Source organism: Corvus brachyrhynchos, unplaced genomic scaffold (assembly GCF_000691975.1).
Source record: "Corvus brachyrhynchos isolate BGI_N302 unplaced genomic scaffold, ASM69197v1 scaffold142, whole genome shotgun sequence".
Taxonomy (NCBI): domain Eukaryota; kingdom Metazoa; phylum Chordata; class Aves; order Passeriformes; family Corvidae; genus Corvus; species Corvus brachyrhynchos.
The window spans coordinates 8,861,945-8,888,328 of NW_008237226.1; the positions used below are offsets into that span (position 1 = coordinate 8,861,945).

The 26,384-nt window shown below is 34.6% G+C and overlaps 1 protein-coding gene across 7 annotated transcripts in view; it reads right to left on the minus strand.

Moving 5' to 3' along the window:
* Nucleotides 1-1,275: 1,275 nt before the first annotated feature.
* Nucleotides 1,276-26,384, minus strand: part of DGKB (diacylglycerol kinase beta) — a 381,330-nt gene continuing 356,221 nt past the window's right edge. For all 7 annotated transcript variants that reach the window (XM_008629944.2, XM_017729357.1, XM_017729355.1 and 4 more), the window contains 3 exons: nucleotides 15,288-15,408; nucleotides 13,486-13,546; nucleotides 1,276-3,696 (listed from right to left, as the gene is read on the minus strand). In XM_008629944.2, the coding sequence (XP_008628166.1) occupies nucleotides 3,589-3,696; nucleotides 13,486-13,546; nucleotides 15,288-15,408 (290 nt within the window). In that variant the 3' untranslated portion in view covers nucleotides 1,276-3,588. The remainder of the gene's footprint in view (nucleotides 3,697-13,485; nucleotides 13,547-15,287; nucleotides 15,409-26,384) is intronic.

Here is a 26,384-nt window from a genome sequence, read left to right on the forward strand (position 1 = left end):
TGAGGTTGAAGACAGTAACTTGCAGAATACCACTAGTACCCTAAATCGCTAATAATCACTAAAATGCTATAATCTTGGCAAACAAATATTAACCTATAGATTTAAAAATATAAAAAAGGCATTTTTCTGCCTTTCTTACCACAGCTGACTATATTACTTCTTACACTGATATTCTGAAACATGTTGAAATCTGTAACTGTATTTGCCTTAAATAATTTTGGATATAAGCTGGTCATTGTTGGGCAATGTACATGTAACTCTAGAGAGATGAAAAGAGTGAGCAAATGTAACAGAAACTCTAGCTGGTTTCAGAAACTAAGTATTTCCTATCTCATCAGAGTCCTGAGCGTACCAACATGTTACCCGGTCTGGCATGCACATACACATATGCACACCAGTAAGCCTAAACCATGAGGTCTTACCCCTAGCTTTAAATAATTGTGATGATTTGCATACAAACATCTTAAAAGTACAGGAAACAGTAATTCTCTATTAGTCTCTGCAAGAAATTCTTCTTCCACTTCTTTTTAACAGGAACTCATGAGAAGTGAGAGACTGACCAATATCAGAAATTAAAGTTGTTTCCTGAGACACGATGTTCTTTTGTCAGCATATTGCCCAGTTGACATGCAATGATGAAAGATTTGCAAATCCATTTACTTCCTATATATTTTTAATTGTCATTTACATTGCAAATGTCACTAACAAAGCCTTAAGGAATGCTTCATTGTAAAGAGTAGAAGGTTTACAGGTACCCTCTTCAGTCAACCTAAGAACAGTACAACTACTTCAGCTGTATGAGGATATATGCATATATTCTTTGTTTTACTTCTTACACCAATGAATAGTTTCATGTTAGTTCTGTGCATACTGAAAAGAATCCCCCTTTGAAGTTCTCTTTCATTAAATCAACCATTTTCTTTTCATACGATGTTTTATGTACTCTAAGAATTTCTCTTCACCATCAATACTTTCAACCTGAGCATGGTTTTAAATTATTAGAGGCCAGGCTAAAAAAACCCAAACAACCAAGATTAATAGAAAGACAGTCTCTGCTATGAGAATTGTTAATTCAGTATAATGGCTGCTCTGTTCTATTTTGTTACAGTGAGAATTTATACATACTCATCAGCAGATCTGATTTACTTTTTATATGTCTATTCAGACTTGTAATTCTGATGACATGGACTCATCTATCCCTCTTTACATAAAAAAGTGTGTTGTGACCAACTTGCTATCACAGACTGACACATTTAAAATTGCACACGTTATTAAGTAATAGCTTATGTATAATTTTATTTGTTTTCAGAGTTACAATGTTCATGAGATAATCATAGAGAACACATTATATATTGTTGTTAAACACATTTTTGCCACAAAAAGTTGAGAGCATTGGTAGAAAATCCTATGTCAAGTTATGTGAAAATATTTATCACCTGTAACCATAATTTCATAAAACCAATATACACTTTGCGTAATATTATGTCAGCAAATTCCTTCTTTTTGCAAATAACCTTTGCTCTATACTTATGCATGTTCATAGTTCAGTGCATCAAGTGCTTCTGTGTGTATGTGTGTTTGCAATGCACAGGAAAAATACTAGTTTACTCCTATGGTAACTGTAAATGTCAACACCACTGGACCCAAGAATGGTGAATTACAAGATCTTAATTTTAGCAAATAATCACCTTCATATTTTTCTACCTAATGCTGAACAAAACATTAATTGGTATTTACCTCCTAATGTTTACAGAACATAGACTGTATATTTTAAAGACATAATCCTTACCAACTATATACTTTTATTTTAGTGTCTATTATATAAATTAGGACTCTGTTGAATTCTTATACTGAGGAGCAAATGATAGTAACTTTATTTAAATACATGCACAGTACCGTGCACTACAGCATGATGAAGTATTATTTTTAAAATGGATGAATGAATCAATAGAAAAATAGATTTAATAAATAATTAACATTTTAAAGTCTGGATAAAAATGGGAAATCATGCATTTCAAGCAAAGTTTTATCTTTTCCTTGTTTTTTTATGAAATCTCTGAGAACTTAAGACATGCAGAGCTGAGAAGTAGCTCACTCTGAACAAAGAACAATGTTAAGACTGCACGAAAAGTTTTGTTTGAGATTGTTTATATGCAAGACTGAAAAAACCTGCCATTCTTGGACTTCCCTTCAACATTAGACAGTGCTGTGCAAACCTCAGAAAAATCCCTGTAATATGATTTCTAAGCTGTTAGGAAGTCTCTCAGAGAGCTAAGAAAGTTAAAACCTGAGCAACTGCCTCACCAAAATTTATGACAAGAAATGGTTGGATTCCAAATAGCAGACGACAAAAGGGTAATAGACAGCAGTTTATCCTTGAGAGATTAACTTAGGGGATAAGTAAATTATGAATGGAACAAATTTATAAATTATTATGACATAAAAAATATAATTTTAGCTTTCTAATATTTAGAGTTCATATCTATGTCTCAATATTTAGCGTATGTGACTATGTCTATCAACATATGAAACAAATGAAAAGTGAGTATTTACTTGCAATTAATTTAATGTTTTTCCCTACCCCAACATTTGTCTGGACATGACAACGTAATCAAAAGAACTGTAAATTTTCAGATGTGAGTCTACTCCAGTGAGTTTGATTAATTATGCATTAACCCATTTCTCTGAAGCATCCTTCTCTAAATCTTTGGTGGGAAATGCACTTTAATTAGGCATAAGCTTTGGTTATTTGTGTGCATATGCACTATGCTATTGGTCAATGAGCAGAATGATTTAAAGTTTACCATGTTACAGAGATGTATTGCTCATGAAAATAATTCCAGGGTTTCAACAAACACTGATGGTTAGTTTTGCAAGTATTATTATCTTCACTCAGCGTGATCTCCTTAGTCTTAGAGTTTTTGCTCAAACTTTCATCAACTTCTAATCTTAAAAAAACCTTATGCAAGAACAATCATGATCATTTGAATACTGTGCATATTGTTAGATGTTTTCAGCAGGTACAGTTACTCATATACATAGGAGTTATCAGAATAAGATACAAGATTTTAATACTTAGTTGAATAAAAATATTCTCAGGGTAGAAAGAAGTGATAAACTAAAAATACAGGTTAATGAGACCTGTAATGATTTTACTGTGAAACAGGTCAGATTGACTATTGATGTAAAGATGTTTGATTGAAGAGATACTATTGAACCTATGACATATGTTTATTGTAGTAGAAAAAGCTGAAACAGAAAAGAGAGAAATCAAATTACTCATGACATTCTCTTCCCATATTCCATGGCAGAATTAGCCCACAGATCAGTAAATGGTAAGGCATGCAACAAAAAATAGGCTGTATCACTTCATGTAAACATCTGCTTTCATCATGCAAAATGCCTACAAAACTGTGACAACATTTTTTTCTAGTAGCATAGTTTTACATCAGCTTAGCTACAGAACGGTTAAACCAAAATCCAAGATTTTGCAAATAGAAGATATTCTAAAACTCTTGAAAGATTTCCAGCATGAATATTCCAAAGCCCAACGAAGCTAATTGTTTTTTTTAACTAAACTACATAGGTTTATTCCTTGCTGTGGTTCCTTGTTCTTTTGATGATAGAAGAGAAAAGACCGGTTTTTGGAGGAGGTCCCATCAACATGGGGGCTTGGTTCTTGTGAGTAATTTTTATCTGGGGAAGAAAAAAGAAAAACAGAGTTATCCCTTGAGCTACTTCAGTTCCAACTATCTGAGATGCCTGAATTATCTTTATATGTAACTTACAGATCTTCTGCATTTAATCTAAGATGAAAGGAAAATACCTGGGTTCTTTTATGAACCAATCTATGTGTAATTGTTCTTCCACAAATAATTTAAATTATACAGAAAAAAAATTAAAAATATAAGCCACAAAATAAATGCCAATACATAATCTTACTTTTTGAGTGTGGGATTTATTGCTCACTGTTGAGAAAGAATTTAAAAGTTGGAAAGAACATACATGCTGACAGACCAAGCTGTTGCCTATTATTAAGACAAGCTATATCTTTATATGCTTTATTTATACATCTAATCAAGCCGTACTCTTTTACCACAAGACACTACTTAATTTCAAAACAGCCATTATGGACAAAAGTATAAAGTTAATACACAAGAAAAGGTCCAAAAAGATGAACTAGCATTCTAATTTGTTAATTAATTTCTAATAGAATAGACTCAAATACTGAAAAGACTATTTAAAACACTTTGTAATACTGCTCTAAAGCCACCCGTTTTGATTTCTTTGATATAGAACTACGAATCACCTTAAATGAGACAACCTTAAAGTAGATTATGTCTGCAATTTTCTCTAATTCAAGTCTAAATTAGAGAAGACATTTTATGAATGTATGCTATGCTCAAAGCTAATTGAAAGCAATTATCAAAGTGGCATTTTGTCTGTGACTTTAAGATACATTGTAAGATAATAAATGATTCTCATTATGTAATAAAAAGGTCACATCTTGCCTTTGGGCTAGTGACGTTAAGAGTTTTTCAAAAGCAATCCGAGACATTTTCTTTAGTGAACTACGACTAATACAAGAACCATCACTTATTAAATATCAGTTGTCACCTGCACAGTACCCACATCAGAGATGGGTATTTCTTTCAAAAAGAAACACCACCTCATTAAAAACTGGAAAAATATATCTCTTAAAGTGCATACCTGACATTTTCAAGTTAAAATGAATATCCTTCACTTGTCATTCACTAATAGTAATGAAACAAAAAAAGTATGTCACGTGGAGAGGCTCATTAAAATATAGATCAGGACATTTCTTGGGGTGGAAATTTACTTTACAATATAAGGAGACAGAAAAAATAAAAATCTCAACAGCGTGTGTCTTGGTTTAACTCTACCAGAGCCTTTACTTTACTCTCCAAATGCTCATTTTCATGCCACCTTAGTTCATTAACTTCAAATTTCATGTGGGACCTCTTTTTATCAACACTGTTCATTAGTATTGAATATAGCATATGGGGGCTTTTTGGCAGTGTAGATTACTTTCGCATGGATAATAACTCTTGCTTTCAAAGATTGGCACCAATATATTTTCTCACAATAAATTCCGCTTCAGGCATCACTTTGGAAGACAAATCTGTAGTTGGGGTAAACTGGCATTATTCCATTGATGTCAGTACCAGCTGATGATCTGGTCCTGGAAAATTGCCTCAAGGATTTTTGCAACTTTCACATGCTTCATAAGATGTATTTTGGAGCTCGGGAGCAGTGATGATATCAACCTGATCCTGAGGATCATGACATGAAGTAATCTACAGCTGGTGTGAGTGAATTTTTCAAGCCATTAAGAGTTTATCTTATTTCAAGATTTGACCATGATGTCGCAGTAGGAATGCCTTTAAGTTTTCTTTCAGAGGTAAAACATAGTAATTCCATCTTTAAGTGAATAAAAGATGGCTTTAGTATGAATGGGTAAGGTAATCCTGAGACCCTGGACAGATCGCATGTTGGGATGGGGCTGTTCAATGCTGCTCAGGATGAATGCAATTACATACTGAGTAAATGTTTATCATTTGTAATGTCTTTCTTGGCTTGAGCCATCTGTTTCAGAGACCATGACCTCTTCAGTATGCTGCTTCCTATCAGCTGAGATCAGCTAACATACCTTAATATGATTAACCACTGCCATGCATTGGGGTAAGTCCTGTATTTTCAACTGTTATAAATTGGCACAATTTCATATGGTGTAAAATATATTTTACATTCTGGAAACACTACAATAAAGTTTAAATTAAAATATATGTTTTACTTAGGCATAGTAGTGTCTGTTAACATTGCATTGGTTGACAATGATAACCACTGATTCCTTACTTTCCTACCCTAAAAAAAAAATTGAAACCTCTCATTTTTGGCTGATGAAAAGAGATCAGTATGTTTCTGAACCATTGCACTCTTTTGCCTGAAGAAGGCTAATTTTGCCTTTCCCGAGACTCTCAGGCACTGCATTTCTGCCCTGGTCTCTCACTTCTGCTTCTGTTCTCATACTGCCAGCACTGCCAGAGTTGGAGCTGTGAGTTTGGGTGACGAGTGTCAGTACACACTTCGAGATGGGAAGAAGCACTGAGGATCTCAGACAGAGAAATAGTGTTGTAGGTCAAAGTAGGGCAGAACAGTGAAAGTGCTCTATGAGAGGACAGAAAGAAAGAGAGGGAGAGAGACAGGGAGAGAGAGAGAGCACAATCTTTACTTACAAGCAACTGAGAGTTCGTTAAGTTAAAAATTCCTACTTACAGCTGTATAGAGATTCTGTGTGTGTGCACATGGAGTGCCTAAAGACTTTTACCATTCAGTTTCTCTTCCATTCAGCAAGCAACTTCATGTCTTTTTTAGAAGAAACACAACTATAAAAGTTTTAATTAAGACCCTCTTACAAAATTTTTAATGTTTCTTAGATTTACCTGTGAATCACACACACACACATGAGAAAAAGAGATTGCACAGACAAAAATCCAGAAAGCTAAAATCCTACCTAAAGTATTTTTAGGAATTGATGATAACATACTGATAAACATACTCGTATAAATCACTATGAAATTCTGGAAAACAGTTTTTGAGATCACTTACTCAATTTTATTGAAAATATATAATAACTTGAGGGTAATATGGAGAACATTTTACACATAAATTGAGTGCCTGAATTGCTGCTGGAACAAAACCAAAACAAATAAACAAAAAAACACCCCAAAAAATCCCAACCAACCAATAAAACACCCCAAAACAACCCCCTCTCCCCAAAACTAACATCAACCAAAAAAAGACAAAAAAAGAAAACCAAAACAAAAAAGAAATTATTTGACGTACTTGGCACACATTTATCTTTAAAAATAGGCAAAATCAGGAAATAACAGAATTCCACTTAAGGGTAAATAAGTAGCCACATGAATTGCTAAGATACCATGGATATTTGTTGTAAGCCTGACCCACAACATTCTAAGCTAAACTTAAAACTGTTGACACCAATGACAAACCTCTTATTCACTAATTGAAGCCAAGATTTTATCCCATGAGGGCTGGTATATCTAGTAAATAGGTTTAGCAGAAAAACACTTCATTTGCAACTTTGAAATCACCTTTCCAGTACTAGAAAGTATGTCCAGTGATTGTATTCATGGCAAGGAACACTAGGTCATATTGAAAGAGTATAATTCTCAAAAGAAGAGATGATAATATCTCCTTATATGTCAATAGAAAATTTTTTGATAAAGAAACCTGAATTTTTGATACTAAAGATACTTACAAGTGCATAAACCAGGCATTTATTTGTTTCAGGAGCAGGTCAAGGTTTCTAAAGGCCTTGAAGCCACATTAATACAATGTATCCACAAAATGAAATGCAGTGAACATCAATAATTTTAGCATGATAACAATATCTTTTAGGTCAGTCAGTTTTGCTTTCATTTTCCCTTTTCTGCAGTATGTGTTGATTACCTTCATGCTCCTAACTTCACAGAATGCCTAAATATTTACTATTTCAGAAGACGTGGTGCTATAAATACAGGTTCTAAAGTACTGCTTTGACAATAGGAAACTGGAAACAGAGCTAGTCAGCTTTGCTTATAGTATTTCAATTAATGTTAAAGAACATATTGATGTATTTTAAAGACAGAGGGGGAAAAAACTGCAGAAAAAACCCCAGCCTTATTTCCAGCAGGATCTTTTAGTTTGTGGTCACTTTTTTCCATGCTCTCAGCAGGGTTTAGATGTTGGTTGTTTTGAGGGTAGGAGGGTTTTCTCACAGTCCAGACGCCCTAGTGCTGCTCCTCTTACAGGAAATAGAGGGATTTATCTTTCCTTAGGTGATCAAGAGCGTATGGGGTATCATGGTATGAATCAGACCAACAGAATGTAGGCAGTGCTGAGCAAAATTAAACTGCAACTTTCATTATGTGGCATTTTGGACAAAATCTCTCAGATCTAGACTAGTTGTTTTAAAAGCGTTATGCAACACATCTTAAATAAATTTCTAAACAATATTATTGTGCAAAGTGCAATCAAATCTAATCAGTTTGGCATTAATTAAGCTCTAATAATATACTCTAGTCTCTCTCCTAAGTAGTGTGATCCATTTCCCCTTCGCACAGGTAGATTGGAAAACGTTACGGTGTCATCATAATTTTTAAACACACTGAGAAAATGACAGAGCTGCAAAATTAAAATAAATGATTAATGGCATTTTTTTCATGTTTTGTACTAATAGGTATCACTGAGGTTTTAAATTAATAGAGCTGTCAGCTCAGGGTTGTTACAGATCCAGTGCAGAACTAAAATGGAAATTATGTATTCCACAGATACCTAAAGATGACACTTTGGAATATTTTAAATTTTAATTAGTAGGTGCAATTGTTTTTCCCCCTCCTCCCTAAAACCACTGCAAATTAATTGGCAATTAGTCACAACTAATTCTTTTCTTAACAATCTGAACTGGAAAGAAAGGTGCATTACATGTTAGAGTATTTGTCTGGGGTGCAGAAAGCACACATGCAGTAAATTGCTTTGTCAATTACAAAAACAACTGTTGTGAAATTAAGAAAAAAATATGCATACATAAACAAAAATAATTAAAGTACAGTGTACCTGTGACCACAAAAAATAATGCCGAGCTGCAAAATAAAATGTTAAAAACTAAATAAATCAATCTGGCCTTGGAACAGAAATAGATGCACACTGCTGTTCAAAAGGGAAAAAAAATGCAGCATTTTTGTATAACACCAAGTCTTTTCTAGTGAATGACTTCCATTTATGGGTTACCTATGTAGTAATTGGCTAACATGCTATTGAAATTAGCCACCATCTAGGACCCAGCTCCTCTCTGCTGTAAAGTGGCAGACACAGTAGTTTAAATGCTCACATTATAAACAACTGATAAGAAAATACTGGCACAGCCAGAGGCATGGAAAGAAGATACTTTAGAGACAGAGTCTAGAATACAGCTCCACCTGCTTCATGTGAGGTGTGAGGTATTGGAGACAATGGATCTATATAAAAGCAAATCTGTACCTCTCTTTTAGTTTTCTCACCTAGCTCTGGCGTATAGTCATTATTAATAAAAGTTTGGTTTTGTTTGGTTTAAGTTCTTGTTTCTCTCTAGATTTAACAATAGGACAGTAGGATATCTGTGCCCTGGCTCATCACATCTCTAGGAACTAAAGGAAAAACTAGAGAGAAATCACTCATTCAAAACTTATTTTTAAGGTGCATTCAAATTATATTTTGAAATACTAATTTCGAGTAACATTATTCCACGATTTACTCCAAGTTTTTATATAAGTAAACAATTCTAAAAGTACTGTGTCTCAAATATCTATGAAACTGTGTTTCTGACAATCCATTAGTGAGCTCTGACTATGGATTTTTATTTTTGTTTCTTTATTTAAGCAATATTCTTGCATCTTCTATAGACATTTCTGTCTTCTACTTTTAATCTCTTGTTTCTAGAAAAAAAAACTTTCAGATATCACGCCAAGCAAGTCAGGAATAGATGAAAGAACTGAAATTGCAGTTATTTCTAATTAAGATGGAACATTGTTATAGATTTTTTCAAAACATTGCTAATAATTTATGTAGCTAAATTGAAAGATTACTTTTCTTAAAAAAACCCCTGATGGCTAAAGCTAGAAGTTTATTGAATTAACTTGAGAGTCTTTGAAGTTTCATTACTATTAATGACCTGTTTGGAGATCAGGTGAAACCATAGATATCTTTCATGTTGCTATATTTGTCTGGGAGAGCTCTGATAGAATTTCCTCTTCAGCTAATCAGACAAGATGTTTAACATAACATTAACATTATCATCTTTCCTTCTTCCAAAGAGTCTTCTATAAAAAAAACAGTGAAAACAATACAATTTGATGCTCAGATGCTTCATCTTGTTATAAAGGAGTAGAGTGACTTTGTTAGACGCTGCAGTCTGCATGTGTTCAACATGCTGAATAATTCTGGATGACAGATTTTTAGACCAAGCCACTCACATTTTTAAGTATGCACAGAAGCTACAGGAGTGCATACCTGCTCTCATCTAGGGATGCTAGGTGCCTAAGCAATACACCACAAATGATTTTAAAAGAAACATACAACAATTTGTTTACTACTAAAATTGATCACAGGAAGGAAATAACACAGATCACAGCTTCTGGAGAATCACTGCATTATCTACCACATATCAAAACATTTTCTCAGAGCTCACAATATCATTTTGGAGTAGCACGGCCTCCATATGCATGAGAAGGGGCAGTGTCAGCAACTCATGCTATTTGTGTGAAACTTTTTTTCCAGTCAGAAAGGAGAATCAGCAAAGAGAAACATGTTTATTCCTTCAACAGGAAGTAAATTTCCAAGCCTGCATGTGCAGGGTGCATCCTATACATAACAGGGATTTGATGCTGATCTTGTTTTCCTGAATAGGCATAAGAGAAAAGTTGGAGAATTTTGATCAGGTTGAACTTGATTTCCCGAAAAATCATTTGAAAAATACTCTCATTTATATCAAAACCTGAAGCAACCCAGAAAAGTACTTTTGAGCTTAAGTACTTGCAACCTGGGCAAGAGTTGATTCAATAGCTGCAGATTCTATGTATTTCTTTCTCACTTCGTCTCTGTAATATTTATAGGTCAGCCCTTAAAACTACTGAACTTAGATGACACTGAAGTTCCCAAGATACCAAAAATAAAGTGTGTTATTTCAACATCATACAGGACAGTTGAAGGGGGAAATACAGCAGTCTTTTTTTTTTTTTTTTTTAAACAATAACTTTCTGGCTGGAACACCAAAGAATCAAAAACCTGAGGCTCAGCTGCTGTGTCTCACTGATGCACATGATCTGTGCAACCTAACAAGGTGCAGGCCTCTCTCCCCTAAAACTACAGAGCTGATATATCCAACCACAACTGTAGCTTTTGTCCTTCATACAACATAGCTAGTAAACTAATTAGTGCCTTGCCTCAGCATCCTGATGTGAAAAAAGAGGTAGCATGGGAATATCTCCCCATGTCTCATTGCACAATGCAGGAATAGCAGCATCTTTATATATGGGCCTCAATTTCTTGTAAGAGCTAGGGAAAGAATTTTTTTTTTTTTTCCATTTAAAAATGCGTCATTAATCATTTGTTTTCATTTTGGGAGAAAAAGGCAGTTTTTTCTCTGAAAAAGACAAACCCCATGATTTTTATACTGGCCTCCTTGTATTGTTTTCTGAAATTTGAACTCCTCCTGGCTCAAATGACAGACTATGTAGCTGACTAAGTCTAAAGAATTATTTTGATTTCATGGGGGTTTTGTATAGACTCTGGTTTGGATACACATCACAGATATCACCCTGGTATTTACGTGATCAAGTACACTTTGGCTTCCAAACAAAGACTGCTGTGAAGCACAAACTCAGAAATCAAATCTTATTCTCTGGTTGAAAGAAAGCTAATATCCACCTATGTCATTATCTATGGAAGAATTCCTAGTTACTTTGCAGAGAACTTCAAGAAAATCTCTACTGTCATTAGAATTAGTGGGGAGAAGAGAGGTTGGACCATACATGTTTTTTACTTTATATATATACGACAATGCAAGGAGCTATTGCAACAAATACTAAAGCTCCTCCGCAGGAAAAAAATCCTCAATTATGAATAAAATAATGAAAAATAATATTTCTATATCTAAATTTATAGATGTGCATTGGTATAGACAAACAGTTCATGTCTTTTTTCCTCAGAGGAAACAAGTACATTCAACAGCATGGTTTTCTTACACAGTGCCAAGTATATTCTTTTAACAATGGTATAGCAAAAAGAATACGTTCCTCAGAAAAGTGTATGCCATTTCTATCCCCTTTAAAACTGGACAGCAGTAATTATCAGCACTAATTTACTGTTTCCTCAGGACAGTAATTGAAATGTAAGAACTGTCTCTTTTTCCAGGATTGTTCTCAATTGCACAGGCAGCTTCTGCTACCATTATCAATCAGAGAGCAGGGATTTTGCACATAGCAAGCATCAGGATAAAAAAAAAGCACATGTTATTGCCAGCATTCTTCCATAAGTTCTCTTCTGTAATCTGGCAACTGAAAATTACATGTCTTTCTCCTGAACAAGTAACTGCTGGGTTCAGTGCTGTTGCTCTGCACTGAGCCATCATTGTAGAAGAGGTAAAGATAATGATATCTCTTAACTTCAAAAGGTTTTCTGCAACTAATCTCATAAAATCCCCTCTGTTCTGCTTTCACAAACTATGTGTTCATATGCTTCTCCTCCCGTTGTAGAATCTGTGCACCTCCCTAGAGAATGAGAATTCAGCACCCTTCACACTGTTCAGCTGTACACTATGGTGTATCTAGTAAACATGAACTATCACAACTCTCATCTGTCATCCTAAATCATATATTATCAGTTAAACGCCTATTAGCACGTTACTGAATGTTGTCCCTTTTATTTTTTTGTGTAACTTTTAATTTTCCACAGACATAAAGCTCATGGAAGTAATCCAGTACCCTTTTTTGGAAAATTACTCCCATTTGTAGTGGGATTTCTTCCTTGTCACAACACTGTTTTGTGATATTTACAAGCTGAAAGGCTACAGCAATTAGTCTACCTAAAACCACAGGTCTTCTTTACGGAAGCAAAATTAGCAGAACTGCATATTAAAATGTGTCACTAAGATTACACAGGACAGTAAAGAACTTGTATGTCTTCAACCTCTTCTGCGAATGCTTGGTTAGCCTCTCTAATTATTGGAGAGACATGAAAATGCAGAGTTCCTACAAATACACCTTTCCTTGCGTTGTCTCTAAATAGTCACTCAAAGAACATTCTCTGAGAAAGCTCCTATCCTATCCTAGCTTAACCTAACCTATCTAGATTGATGTTCACCTGCCCTCACTTCGTATGTGTGGGTACTGAAAAAAGAAACAAATTCATTTCCTTTATTTCTCCCTTAAACTGTAAGGACTTAAAAAAATATTAGTCCTATTGCATAATACCATCAGCACAGTTAAGACTTCAGCTTTAGTTAAAACTTCCTTGATATGAGCTCTCAAAAACACATTAGAAAATCTTCTAAATTTTAAAGACTAATATTCGTTACCTTATACATTTCAGCATCAAAACAAAGATTGAATTTTCCTCAGCAATAGAGACTCTAAATCTGATACATCATTATAAATAAATGATCATATTGGGTAAAGGTATATTGAGACTGCAATTTTCAAATACCAACTTCTGAAATAAATGCCTTTTTATTCCATTCTAACCTGTGGTTGAAATCAGAATGATAAATTGAAAATGCAGGGGGTATTGAAGTATATAAAAACAGTTTGTGAAGATGTTATTTAAGTAAATTGAGTTAATGCTGATGAAAATGGTTGTCTTTTAAACAAAAGAGAAATATTTCTATCAGTGAAAAAGAAGAGAAAAAAAAAAATCAGTTGCAGTTACCGTGCAAGGAGTTTGCATCCAAGGTTCCCCATCTATCTGCATAGGCAGAGACTTGCTGGTCCTAAAGGTACAAATTTCATAATATAAGAAAAAGAAACTAGACAAAATTAATAAATGTATTTATTAAAAAGGCATATATGTGATGGTATACAGATATAACCCTGCTTTACCCCTAAACTGGTATGAAGGTTCCAGTATGACTCAAAATGCTTACAGAAGTAACCCAGTCAACTTAGTAGGCTTAGTCTGATTTTCAACACACAAAGCAAAAACATGGCAAATACTCATGTATCTTGATAGTAATATACTACTCTTTCATGGAAGAAGAGTCTGCAATTTGTGAAATAATGAGTGAATTACACAATAACTTCAGGAACAAACCTTATTAACAGAAAAGACAAATTTCTCCTATTTTTTAATAATTTAGACCCTGCTAGTACATAGTATATATATTATACTACTATAAAGGAAATAAGAAATAAATTTTAGGTCTATCATCACCGCTTATTAGAACCACTGTGTCTAACTCCAAGTTAGACAGGACACTCACAAAGAATGAAGTCTGCGCTATATTCAGTGCTTAACATGCCACGCTATAAATTTAAATTGTTAGCAAAGGGGCGCTGATTTCAACATAAAGATACAGACAGTATTCCCTCCCTAGGTCTGGATGCCACGTTAAGAAAAGTGTAGAAAAATGAGAATCAAAAAAGAAAAATGTACTATGTTTTTGGTCTTTTCCAACCCTGTATTTCTGCATTATAATAGTTTGCATACAAGACTATTAGAAATAGCGTGGAGTAGAAAAATCTAATGATGTAAAAATTAGTCACGCATGTTGGTCAATGGGAATTCAGGTTTGGATGTTATTTGAAAACAACCAACAGTTCATGGAATTATCCACTGTCACCTATGGCCATAAATGGAGGAAGGGAAGAATGTTTAATGAGCTCTCACTTTACAGTTCGGGAAGGGCTCCTACTTATTTTCTTAAAGCTTTTATTGTTGCTCTTTTGTTTTAGGCTTATAATTGTAGACCTTATGGGTTTAATAAATTCTGGAAAATTTTTCTTGAGGAATTCTTCACTGACAAAGAGAGAGATGGTCAATTCTTTTTCAGTCCTTATTTAATCCAAAAGTTAGAATAATTATTTTTTCCTTGTGTTCCAATCTAAGTTTACTCTATTGTGAATGTTCATCTCTTAAAAATGATAAAACACAATGAAATTAGAGTACTCCACCATCATCAGCTCACACATACCAACAGATTTAATAATGGTGGCTTGTCAGAATTCAGGAAATAACAAATTAATTAAAAACAGAGCACTTTGACTTCCACAGATCAAAAAAGTGCTTTACCATTACTAATTACATGCTAATATTCACTAGTGTGGTATGCATTATAAATGGGTTAAAATGTGACAAAGTAATGCTAAATTACTTCTGGCTTGAAATTGCATGGAGTGTATGCCAACAATAAACCCCAAGATGTCCATGCCTTATTCCTTCTGCACCAAATGCTTGACAATACTTCGTCATAGGACAAAATGGCACTTGAATACAGCATGTGAAGCTTGAATGTAAACACCCTCTTTTTAGTTTTTTGACACCTTTAAAGAAAGGAAGATGAATGGGCATAGAATATGGATGGAATATATTAATTTCATAAACAAAAATGATACTTTCACAAGAAATAATAATTATAATTATGACTGTTAAACTACAAAAGAAAGTCAGCTGGCAATATAGAAAACTCTACAGTGTCATTACAACAGTGCAGTGTAAATTAAAGCTGCTGATACCTGATGACAACAGATGAACACTGGGCAAGCCGTCTTCCAGCACTTTTCAGACCTGTGTATATCTGTCCCATCTCCATGGCTCCTTCCAGACCAACCACTTCCATAAGCTGGTCACTTAGATCTGCAAAAGTTGAAAAAAACCCACATTTTGCCTCAACAACATTTGGAAAGCAGTCATATTGACCAACAAGAACTGCCAGAAGACAAGTTGATAATAAAAGATGTGGAGAACAGAACTGGCAAAAATGATGATTCCTAAGAAGAATTACAGCTTTAAGTTGGACACAACTGGGCCCTGCTGTCACATGATTATACAATATTCTGACCAAAATTATTCTGAAATAGAATAATTATATCCATAGTTTATTTTATTACATGAAGACTGAAGAAATAATTTCATTATATGAGAAAATAGGAGAAATTCCTCCATTTTGGTTACCTGACACACAGAAAATGAGATATTTACAGTTCACAAATTTATGCTTTTTATTTTTTCAACAGATATTTAAAATCTGTGAAGAAAATGACAGTACTCCAGAACCTAAAGGATCCGCCTCTGTACAGTACTTTTCAGACAATGTGTACAGGTTTAATTCAGCCTTTATGTGCATGCATTATCATTATGACACCATTATTACTTTTTGTGTTGGATCAGTGTCTTAATCAGTACACAGATGCAATGCAAAAAGAAAGAACACCTTAACTTTCCACCTAGCTTTCCTGAACTTTGTAGTGCTTGTTTGCACTCAGTTATATATTTTTTGTTTCACATTTCTTTTTGACTAAATAGAACTCTGGCATTAAACTTCAAAAAAAAATTTAAATAAATATTAGTTTGCTTGACTTCAAGGAGCAAGGACAAATTCTGTCTGGAATTTCAGGTACAAACAGAAACCTAAACAGTAATAAGCAGTCTGCTTTGAGAAGCAACCAAGCGAGGTAATGAAATATTATCCAGAATCAACTAGGGTGTTTTGTATGAAATTCTTTATATGCTCCTGTGTAAATATATGTTGCCAAGACCAAATGGACGAGAAAAAGAAACATTTCTTTCTAGCTGTATTATACATGTGTTTTATAAATTGGCTGTTAACATCAATGTTTCTAAAAGGTACATTATTCGGTGAAGCAAAGCATTGAGCTAAAATGTTAGAGTCTATCTTCACACTGAAAAACCCAAAGAAAAGAGACCACATTACTCTGTATATTTTAAACCCCTCAACCTTTAATGAAGGTAAAATTTCATGCTAACAATCATATCTATGAGGCTATTCCAAAGTTTCAACGGGAGTCTTTTCTGTTCACTTCTTTGGGCTTTCAATGAAGGTAATTAACTGAAAGAAGTACTGTGATGAGGGAAAAAAAATATTAAAAGCAAATAGGATTTATGATCTGGATTATTCAGCTTCCCATAGAAAATCTGATACTATCCAAAGCCTTCCATTTTTCTTCTTATACTTTCTTAATATTTTCTGCTATATTAATTTTCTTATCACAGTGAAATCAGTTCCATATAATATTAATGGAGAAAAAAATAAATATTTTTGCCCATTAAGGGAAAACAATAAGACAGTCAAAAGTTTAAAATATACAATATGATTAATTCTAAATATACGTTTTTATAGTTTGCATCCCTGTAGCACATGTAAGCCCAATTTTGTACATCTGGCTTTCTGCTGCCTTTTTTTTTTTCTTAAAATGTTTCCTGTAAGTAACTCACATTTAAACTCAACTGAGATTTAAACAAATGCTGCTTTTCTTGGTAGCCACAGAGATTTAACTGGGAAAGCACTACTCATTTTCAAAAGTTACTATAAAAGCACACAGAACTTTACAGATGTACTAAATCATTAAAATGTTTAGCCAAAAAAAGCATAAAATTCCTATTCACTGGGCCATTAGAAAATTATTATTTTTTAAATGGAAGAATAATTAAGAGCAGATTTTTATTTCTGACAGCTCAGGCAACATGTGCAAGTTTCAGAATAGTGACATTTGTAGGGATATATATTTGATGCATCATTTTTCAATAGCTGTGAGATTAGTGCCAGTAGCAGCAGGTAACTAAGGGCCAAATCCTGTGCTTTGATCTCTACCACACTCCTCAAAAAATTTGATACATTAAACATTGGAAGATGGAACTGAACAATACTCTCATCTACCAAGAAAGTGAAGCCCTTTCAAAAACTTCACATTTGCAGTGGCACATTCCCAAAGTGGAGTTATTTTAGGCCAAACATGAATATTTTTAGAATCAAGCTTAAATTAGACATAACTTTCCCTCACAAGCAGTAAAAACTAAAGCAAATGTAACATGCAATTATTGACTGCATTAGTTCACACTCCTGCCCTTGCTAATATATTTAACCTCATGCTTTTACATAGTCATATCCATTTCAACAAATCCTTGAGATATATTGACTTTGATAAGAATTCGAGTGAAAAGTGGAAAAGGGAGTGTGTCTATTTTAGTCCCATTCTTCAATGATGTTACATGGCTATAGGTACAATGGGTGAATATAAAGGGTCAAGACATCAACAAATGGATTATATTTCTTCTTAAAAGATCTCCACCAAAGACTCTGAAAGAGACTAAGCTCTGTTTAAGGAGATCTGATCTTCTATATAAATTAAAAGATAGGAAAGGGGAAGTCATTCTTCATTCTGGTGGAAATTTATCACTGATTTTTCAGAAAGATCGGTGCGGGCCTCTGTACTGCTCAACATAAACCCCAAAATAATCTGGAAATAGAAGTAGATAGTGAATACTGAGGATTCAACAAAGGAAAAAGAAAAGCCAATTATAAAAAAAGTTTAGGAATTTTACAGTACTGAGTAATGGGGCTTTACGAAGTCAGAAAGTTCAATATATGTAACTTAACGTCCATGAGGAGAAAGAGAGCTCACTACAGATATGTAGATTGTTATATACCTAGATGTAACTTTAGGAAATAAATATGGTGTCTTCATGTGTATATGCTTATTTTTCTGGACTACAATTGATAATGTCATGCAGGAATGAATATTGTGAAGTTACTGTGACAAGTACTATGAAAATATCAGCTCAATGCTCAATTTCAGATCATCAAATATTACAATTGGTACATCCATAAAGTATGGAATTTGTAGTTCCAGTTCACTCAGCAACGAAGAGGAATAAAAAAAACCTGGAAATGACAGATGAACAAATGTGGTAACAAATATGGAGCAACTTCTGTATGAAAATAAATTAGACTAGTAGCCTTCCGGAAGTAAGGAGATGAATGGAGGAAAGATGAGAAAATAATAAGTGCAATGGAGTAGGTGAAGACAGTAATGTAATTCAGTATTTCTCAAAATGCAAGAACCAAGGAGTTTCATAGTGCTTCTAGACAAGAAGGAAATCCTTTTTACTTAATATTTTGTTATGCCATGAGGCCACACTAGACTCTGAAATTACTTAAATCAAAAATGATGCATATTCGGTAGGATATCTTAACAGAAAAGAATCACTATAAGTTTGCACTTCTGTGCTTTATTTCTAACACAGGTTGGTATTAGAGGCTGGACTGAGCTACACAAACTTGTGGGTTGATCTAGTATCACTATTCTTGTTGACTTCTTATAAATCGTAGTAAAAAATAATGAATGCTGCTGCTCATTAAACATCATTTGTCACTTCAAACAGTTTATAATGTGGACTTTTCTATGACACGTATCCCTATTGTGTTTGACACCTCATTGAGAAAGTCACTCTTTTCCATCCTCAAATTATATTCTTAAGTTACAGACTCGTGTGCATCTGCGTGTCTACCAACTATAAAGCAAAAAAATGTATCCCCTTTTAGGGATGTGTTTCTTTCTCACATTTCTTCTGCATCCTACATATTTTATTCTAAAGAGAAATAATTGGTGATTGCAACGATAAAATTCTCCAATGCATGCTTCACCTGTTGTAACTAGTTTTAGAAAGCTTAGATTTAGGAAACTAAAGGTTAGATTTTCAAGAAGAATTTCACAGCTAACAGTGAACAAAAGCAACGATCAGATATTGAGCAGTTTTTCTTTCTAACGAGTTCATTTAGTTGCCTAAAGGAGAGCTGAAGTCTCATAGGTAAGCTATCACATAGAGCATCTCAGTATTAGTCCATTAGGAAAGTGTTTTCTGACTGGTGCCTTGGGGTTCCCGGGTCCGTTTGTTCTACTTTGTGCTCTGTGAAAGAGCTGAAGGCTCTCGCTTGTTTTCTATGTGAATGAGCCATTAGAGTGTGTGGGAATGTTTTCACAGCACCATGTCTCTCCTGCCTCTTCCACAAACCAAAGTACTTCACGTGTCTCCTCATATTAGCCCTGTCAGTAAACAAAGCCAGCTCTCCCAGGGGAGCACTGCTATCAGCAGACGGTGACTAGCATGCAGAGGGGGATCTGACCCCTTGCACTCATTCCTGATGGGGAGATAAAGTCACTAGGGAGCTGACTGTCCATTTCTTCCCATAAGGCAGCAGAAGAAAGAAGTTCAAACAGAAACTTGCACAAGTGGCAGACAAAACATTGTATGCGACTATAAGCCCTTTATAGCCCTTCCCAAGGCATGAAGAAACACACTTTGAGACTTTAAAGTTTCGTAATGAGTTTACGTTATCCATTATCTTGGCATTAGCTGAATGCCTCAACATTCAAAGTGAACACACAAGAGAAAAACACATTTGGAATTCATCTATGAAGATAAAGCAAGGAAAGCAAAATGGGGTAGGGGGTGGGTAAGAAGAAACATGGTGTGATTAGAAAAACTGATTTACATAGAGAACTTTCCCTCTGTAATGGAACTGGTTTTGATATCTAATTTATCTTTGCAATATATAAATATTGCTGTCCTGGCAAGAGATTGAATGACTCTATTATAACTTGGGGTTACTGCACTCACTCAGGCACATTTGCATAAAAACACTGCTGGTCAGTGGTAAATCTGTCTCTGGCAGCAGTTTGTCTTCGAAGAGAAGGGGCTCCATAGCTTACTAAATGTAATCAAACCCTAGTAATCATCACACTGGAAATTTTTTGGTTCCAGTTAAAATACTGGATAAAAATTTGAAAGCTGGTATGATGCCAGAGGATCCTTGAAAAACTCCCAAGCTCAATGCTTTGCACCACATGAATGCTTCAGTATCTTCCTAGAACACAGCATGTATTAAATCTCCAGTTACCCATTATGCAGGAATGTGAGGTTGCTTCCACATGCAGTGATAGGGACTGTTGTAAAAAAATGCTACAAATGTGTTTACTGTCACAATATTTTCCTGATTTTAAATGAACACCTTTTTCTAAATTCCTGGTTGCAAAAAAAAATCAGTATGTCCTCTGCAATCTGTACATCCTGGGTTTTGTTATATCTTCCTTTAGAGAAGCTACCTGAAGTAACATATGCCTCAATAGTTATAACTGTTTATATCAGAGTTTTATCTCAAGGTCCAGATGATGTCAATGCTTTGTTTTGTTACTGATTCGCAGACATATACAAAACACAGTTCTCCTATCCAAGAATTTATAGACAAATAAAACAGACAAAGCATTAGGGAAAAATAATATTATTATGTCCATTTTACAAAGTGAAAATTGTACACAGACATGTTTAGGTCCTGGAAAATATTTGTTCTCATATTCAGCTGAATATATTGTGTGCAGACCCGCAAGAGTCATAATATTATTTCTATCACATAAAGTTAAGTACAAGAGTTTTCAGAACTGACCTAGCCAAGATCACCTGTGAAGTTTGGAGAAGAGACAGGAAAAAAATCAGTAAATCCTGAATGTCAACATTCTGTTATCAAAAGTCTGTTATCCCTCTTATGTTGACTTCAAGGATATATATCAAGTCCTATATTTATGGTATGTCACCCAGTTTTGAGTATTTTGTGTTGCTGAGTTTGCTTGTAAACATTAAAATCTCAGGTGGATCCATACATCTATTTCATGCCAGTATTGATTCTCTAGCCTTTATTCTTGTCTTCATATTTTGTTTTCCTAATTTTAAAACAAAACAAAAGAAGTTAACCTTCCACTTAGCATGAAGGAAGATATATCACTGGTGTAATTCTCACCCTGGAGAGATACTCAGATATGGGGATAATAAATTAAGCAGGTATTTTATATACATAAAACCACAAAAAAATACATACACATTTTATACCTCTGTGGACATACACAAATTATATACATTACCCATATTTAAGCATATGTGAGAAATTCAGTAGACTTTTGCTCCAGCACCAGAATTGATGGTGTACTTAATAGCCCTAATGGGATAATGGGGTAAGATGCAAAAGTGCTAGTTTTGTCACTTAAAATGAATGCAACCAATAAATCCTCTCTCTGCTGAGTTTAGTGGCATAACTCGTACTGATTTCAGCAGAATGCGAATTTCACTCAGTATCATACTTGCATCAGTCTAGCACAGAGGCCCTATCCTCAGATGGAATCATTTAACAGACACAGCTCAGCCTACTACTGTGTAAGGGATTTTTTTCTGTGTACACAGTCATCTCCCAATTCTCATTAATCACAGAATGACGAATTTCCCCCAAAAAACCAGCAGGACAAACAAGGAAGAATCAGTCCTTATAATGAAATATTTTATGAAACTTTTTAAAGTGCACAGAAGGCCTTCGTAAAACTTTTCCTTAAGTGAACTTTTTTCCCCAGCTAAGTGGGGGGGAAGGAAAGTTCTTTATGAAACTTTTTTGAATAATGGTAAAAGAAGGAAAAAAAGCACAACAACAGGAAGCCCAACCCACCCCAGAGCATTCAAATTAAATCACTTCCACTCAGAAACTACTCCCAAATACCAGTGTTCAGATGTTCAAAATTTGAAACAAGAGATCTCATCTTCCAGTTTGGGAGATCATTATGTGTAAGTCTTTCATGGTAAAGGTTGGCAGACAAAATGTATTCTTTTTTAATGGAATTTTTCTGTTAATCGTTTGAGGTACAATTGCACTGAACATGCTGCTGCACCAAAAAGCCCCCCATTATTTTAATCGGTATTCTTTTAAAAGTTATTTGTTCAAAAGGATTTCACTGTGTTACTCTTATACCCCCTTCATCCAAGAGAACAAAAGCTGTTCTATGAAAGGAGTCTAAACTTGGACAAACCGTAAAAAAAAAAAAAAAAAAAAAAAAAAAAAAGCAAAGTTCCTCTCTGTTTTTATCAAATTTGATTGCTGCAGCTGTTCCCAGTTTCTGTATTTTAAAAATAGCCTTATTCAGTGCCTTGTTGGCTAAAGGCCAGAGTACCATTAGAACATGCTGTACGGAAAACCTCTATTCAGTTACAGATACAGAAATATATTTAAGATCAGTGGGGGTCATCTGCAGCAAACACTTGTATGGGGAAAATGGAATTTTAATGTGCTTGGACTGCTCACCACTTTTAACAGATATTTAAGAACTTCAAACCGGATATCTTCCTATTTGTATTGGTACTATCGTATTACTGAGCATCAGGTACGATACAATACGAGCAAGTCAAGATCACTTCAACTAACAAAAATAGATCTAATTCTCAAATTACTCCTTAGTAGTTCTGGCATTCACTTTAAATGGCTCCTAGTAATATTAGATATTTGATTAGCCTATAAAAATGCCACAGACTAGAAAAGAAAAATACAGTAATATTTATGGAAATGTAGAAATCTGATCAATGAAAACCAGCTTTGATTAGTACATTTCTAGGAGAACTAGTACTAACAGGGTATAAATGTTCTTCTGCAGGGCAGAAAACTCTATTAACAGCATTATTCCTATATTTATCCACCAAATAGTTTTTAATCATCTGCCAGAAAGAAATACTCATTCCATTTATGTGAGTATTAAAACTCCTTTTGATTAAGGTGGTACTGACTTTGGTCCAGGAGTTCAGAAAACCCCAAAGATGATCTTCATTTTTCTTGCTCTTCATGACAGCCAATTCCATTTTCTTCCTCTACCATGCTAGTATTCCATGGTGTTTGGTGATCACACTATGCAGAGTGGATACCAGTTTGAACAAAAGCATTATTTATTTATTTGTTAACCAAGACGCTAACTCAGGAAAGTATTCTGAACATCAGTGAGATGTGTCATAGATTACTTCTCATCATTTATGATGGGGTAAAATGTCTGCCTTAAAGCATTCAAAATTATGTAGGTGGGGAAGAGCCTTCAGCATGGTAACGTTGTCCAAGGTAGTTTGGACAGGTACTAACAGAAAAGAAAACACAGCAGTGAAAGCATCAATATAGTCTATTGAGCTTGCTGATACTCCAAGTTTTCGGTGGCTGGTTTGCCTCCTGAGCTTCTTTGCCCTCACTCTTTGTACCTGGGTTATTTTAATTAAATAAATACTACAATCATACTTTGGATAGCACTTTCAATTACATTGTTCAGACCTTCTCTTTGTACAGAAGGAGCATCAGACAGCTGAATGAACTCAAATCCAGTGAGCCCTGGGGCATGTATTTGTAACACGCAAGTCAATCAGACAATCTTCCTAAACTTCCTGCCGTCCACAAAGTTAAAGAAGCTTTGATTTAGTTTCCCACTAAACTAAATGTATTTGGTGTTGTCTGAGGCAGCCTAGGATTTCCAGGACATTCCCAATGGGCCTGACAAGGAGCAAGGACAAGGGCCTGACAAGGACAAACAAGCCTGACAAAGGAGCAACAGAAGAAGCAGACAAAGGGATGGTATCTTGAGAGGAAATCTAACGGTGTTAAGAAGTTATATATGGAGAATTGAAGAAAGGCCTAGTTTTCTTCTGACAGTGATTCAGAGAAAGAATTTAAGACGTCTGGTTTTCTGGAGAGGCATATTTTTCTCTCTTGTCACCAAGAGGAATTTTGGGAGACAAGTTAGCACACTTGGACAACTTAGGAATTCTGCTAAATCTACCACTCAAAACTACCATGTGTTGGCTTCTTTGTAGAGGTTAAGGCCTGAAGAAGTGACACACCCTCTATTTACTCATTGTTTGATGGGCAACAAGTTTGCTTGATAGCTCCAGGACTGAGCTCCAAATATGTGAGCAGATTTTCCCAGGGCTTTTCCTTGCATTTGTTCTGTTCTTACTAGTTGTCATTGTGGGATTTGGTCTCTGCTATCTAATCTAGTTACATACAGAGAATTGCCATTATTTTTCTTCCTACCTGAACTACACACATTGCTAAATATTCATTATTTTTTATACTGTTACTAGTTTACAAGAAGACACATCTGGGATACACTGAAACCTTTGTAATTGGAGAAAGGCAATGGGAAAGTTACCTCTAGTAGTGCTGCAAGAAAATGTCTTTGGTGGGCGTTACATGGAATGACATTTCAAAGGACCACAAAGAAAGCAAAAATAAATTTCTTATTATACCTTTCAATATTTTAAGTATTAATGACTGACATAAAGGTATTTTTCAATATCTTTTCTCAGCAGTTACTTACAACACGTATAGGAAGAAAAGGTATTTCCGTATCTATGATCAAGTACAGAACAGTTCCAAATTCTTCTCAAGGACAATAGGACCAAAGCCAGCCACAAGCATCACAGTAGCAAGACTCAAATTATTTTTAGTGATCTAGTCCTTAACAGTATCTCACAGAAAAAAACCCAAACTTTATCTCATTCCAAACAACAAAAGACTACTTACAAGCAAAATCAGATTGGTTACAATTTATTTTTTACTTTATTCTGCCACAAAAGGGAAGCCACAATGTTTCACTAAAAAAATGATCTGAGCACACACTATTCAGTTGCAACACCATTCATGATGTTTCAGGTATCTGAGAAATACAGAAGCACAGTCCTTGCCCAGAGCTAACCTCCAACAATCCTGTGCTGAAAAGGTATACTGAAATGTGAAGCCTTACTGAATTTATCTTTAGAGGGATTGGACATGGTAAAAAAATATATTTTCAAGGATTTTAATGCAAAATAGGAGACCTATAAAACTAACAAAATTATTCTCATCTTATTTTGATTGTCTTTTTTCACTCTTACTTTTTTTCTGAATTATGAAGGGTAAGAGAAAGTACATGAGAAACAGAAAAGGAGATCAGTGTTGTCTCTGAGACAAATTTTTAAAGGACCTTAATGTTGGTATCTGCCCAATAAACCATTTGAGTATGAATATTCAGTAATATCCAAAGGACTACATGCATGTTTCAAGCATGACTGTTAGGTGCTCTGTTTATACAGGCCTATTGCTATGGTAACTACTTTATGGCACATGCTTTCAGAATGTTAATTACAAAGCAATATAAATAAGGTTGCATACAACAAGCAAGTTCCCATTTACATATTTCTAGCATCTGAAAATTCAGCCTTACACCTATAATATGATGAAAAATATTTTTCAAAATCAATCACACATTAATATAATTCATACATTGTAATGTTAGCTTAATTTTCTTTTCCATAACACTACTTTGCATTAGGATCAGCAGCACAAGGAGAACGCAATATACTGAGGGAATTAAAGAAAGCAGAAGATGCAGGTGCACTAATAAATGGGTGGCCTTTGGAGTACAGTATTTATGTGTGCTATGCCGAGCTAAACAGAAACCTAAATGTTACACTAAGAAGTGGTACAACAAGAACATCTGTGTTGGGGAACTGAACTGGCATGGCTAACACCTCCAGTGCCAGGTGCAAAGGATATTTCAGTACAGCTTGAGTGATTTTGACTGTTAGCATCTGTATATATCAGATTATCTCTTCTTTTCCCTCCATATTCCACTAGAGTATTTGTATTATACATCTGGCTTTAGATTCTAGCATAGCAAAAGACAGGTTTCAGTCCTTCAATTCCTGGATCTTAGCCACAGATTTTCTTTTTTTTTTCAGTCTTGCTTTTCATAGAAGCATAAAGCCAGAGTCACTAGTAATTTCTAAATGTTTGGTTGAGGAAACTGAGCATTTTTCCCCAGGAAAGAAAGAACCATTAAAGGAAGAACTTTACCTTTGATCTATTTAAAGTTGATCAAATGCCTGCAGAAAAAGCTTTTCCTCTCTAAAATACTAAAGTTGGATTGAAACTTCACGTTTCAACATCCATTCTTCTGGGAAATTCTAGATTTTCATGTAAAGTCACTTTT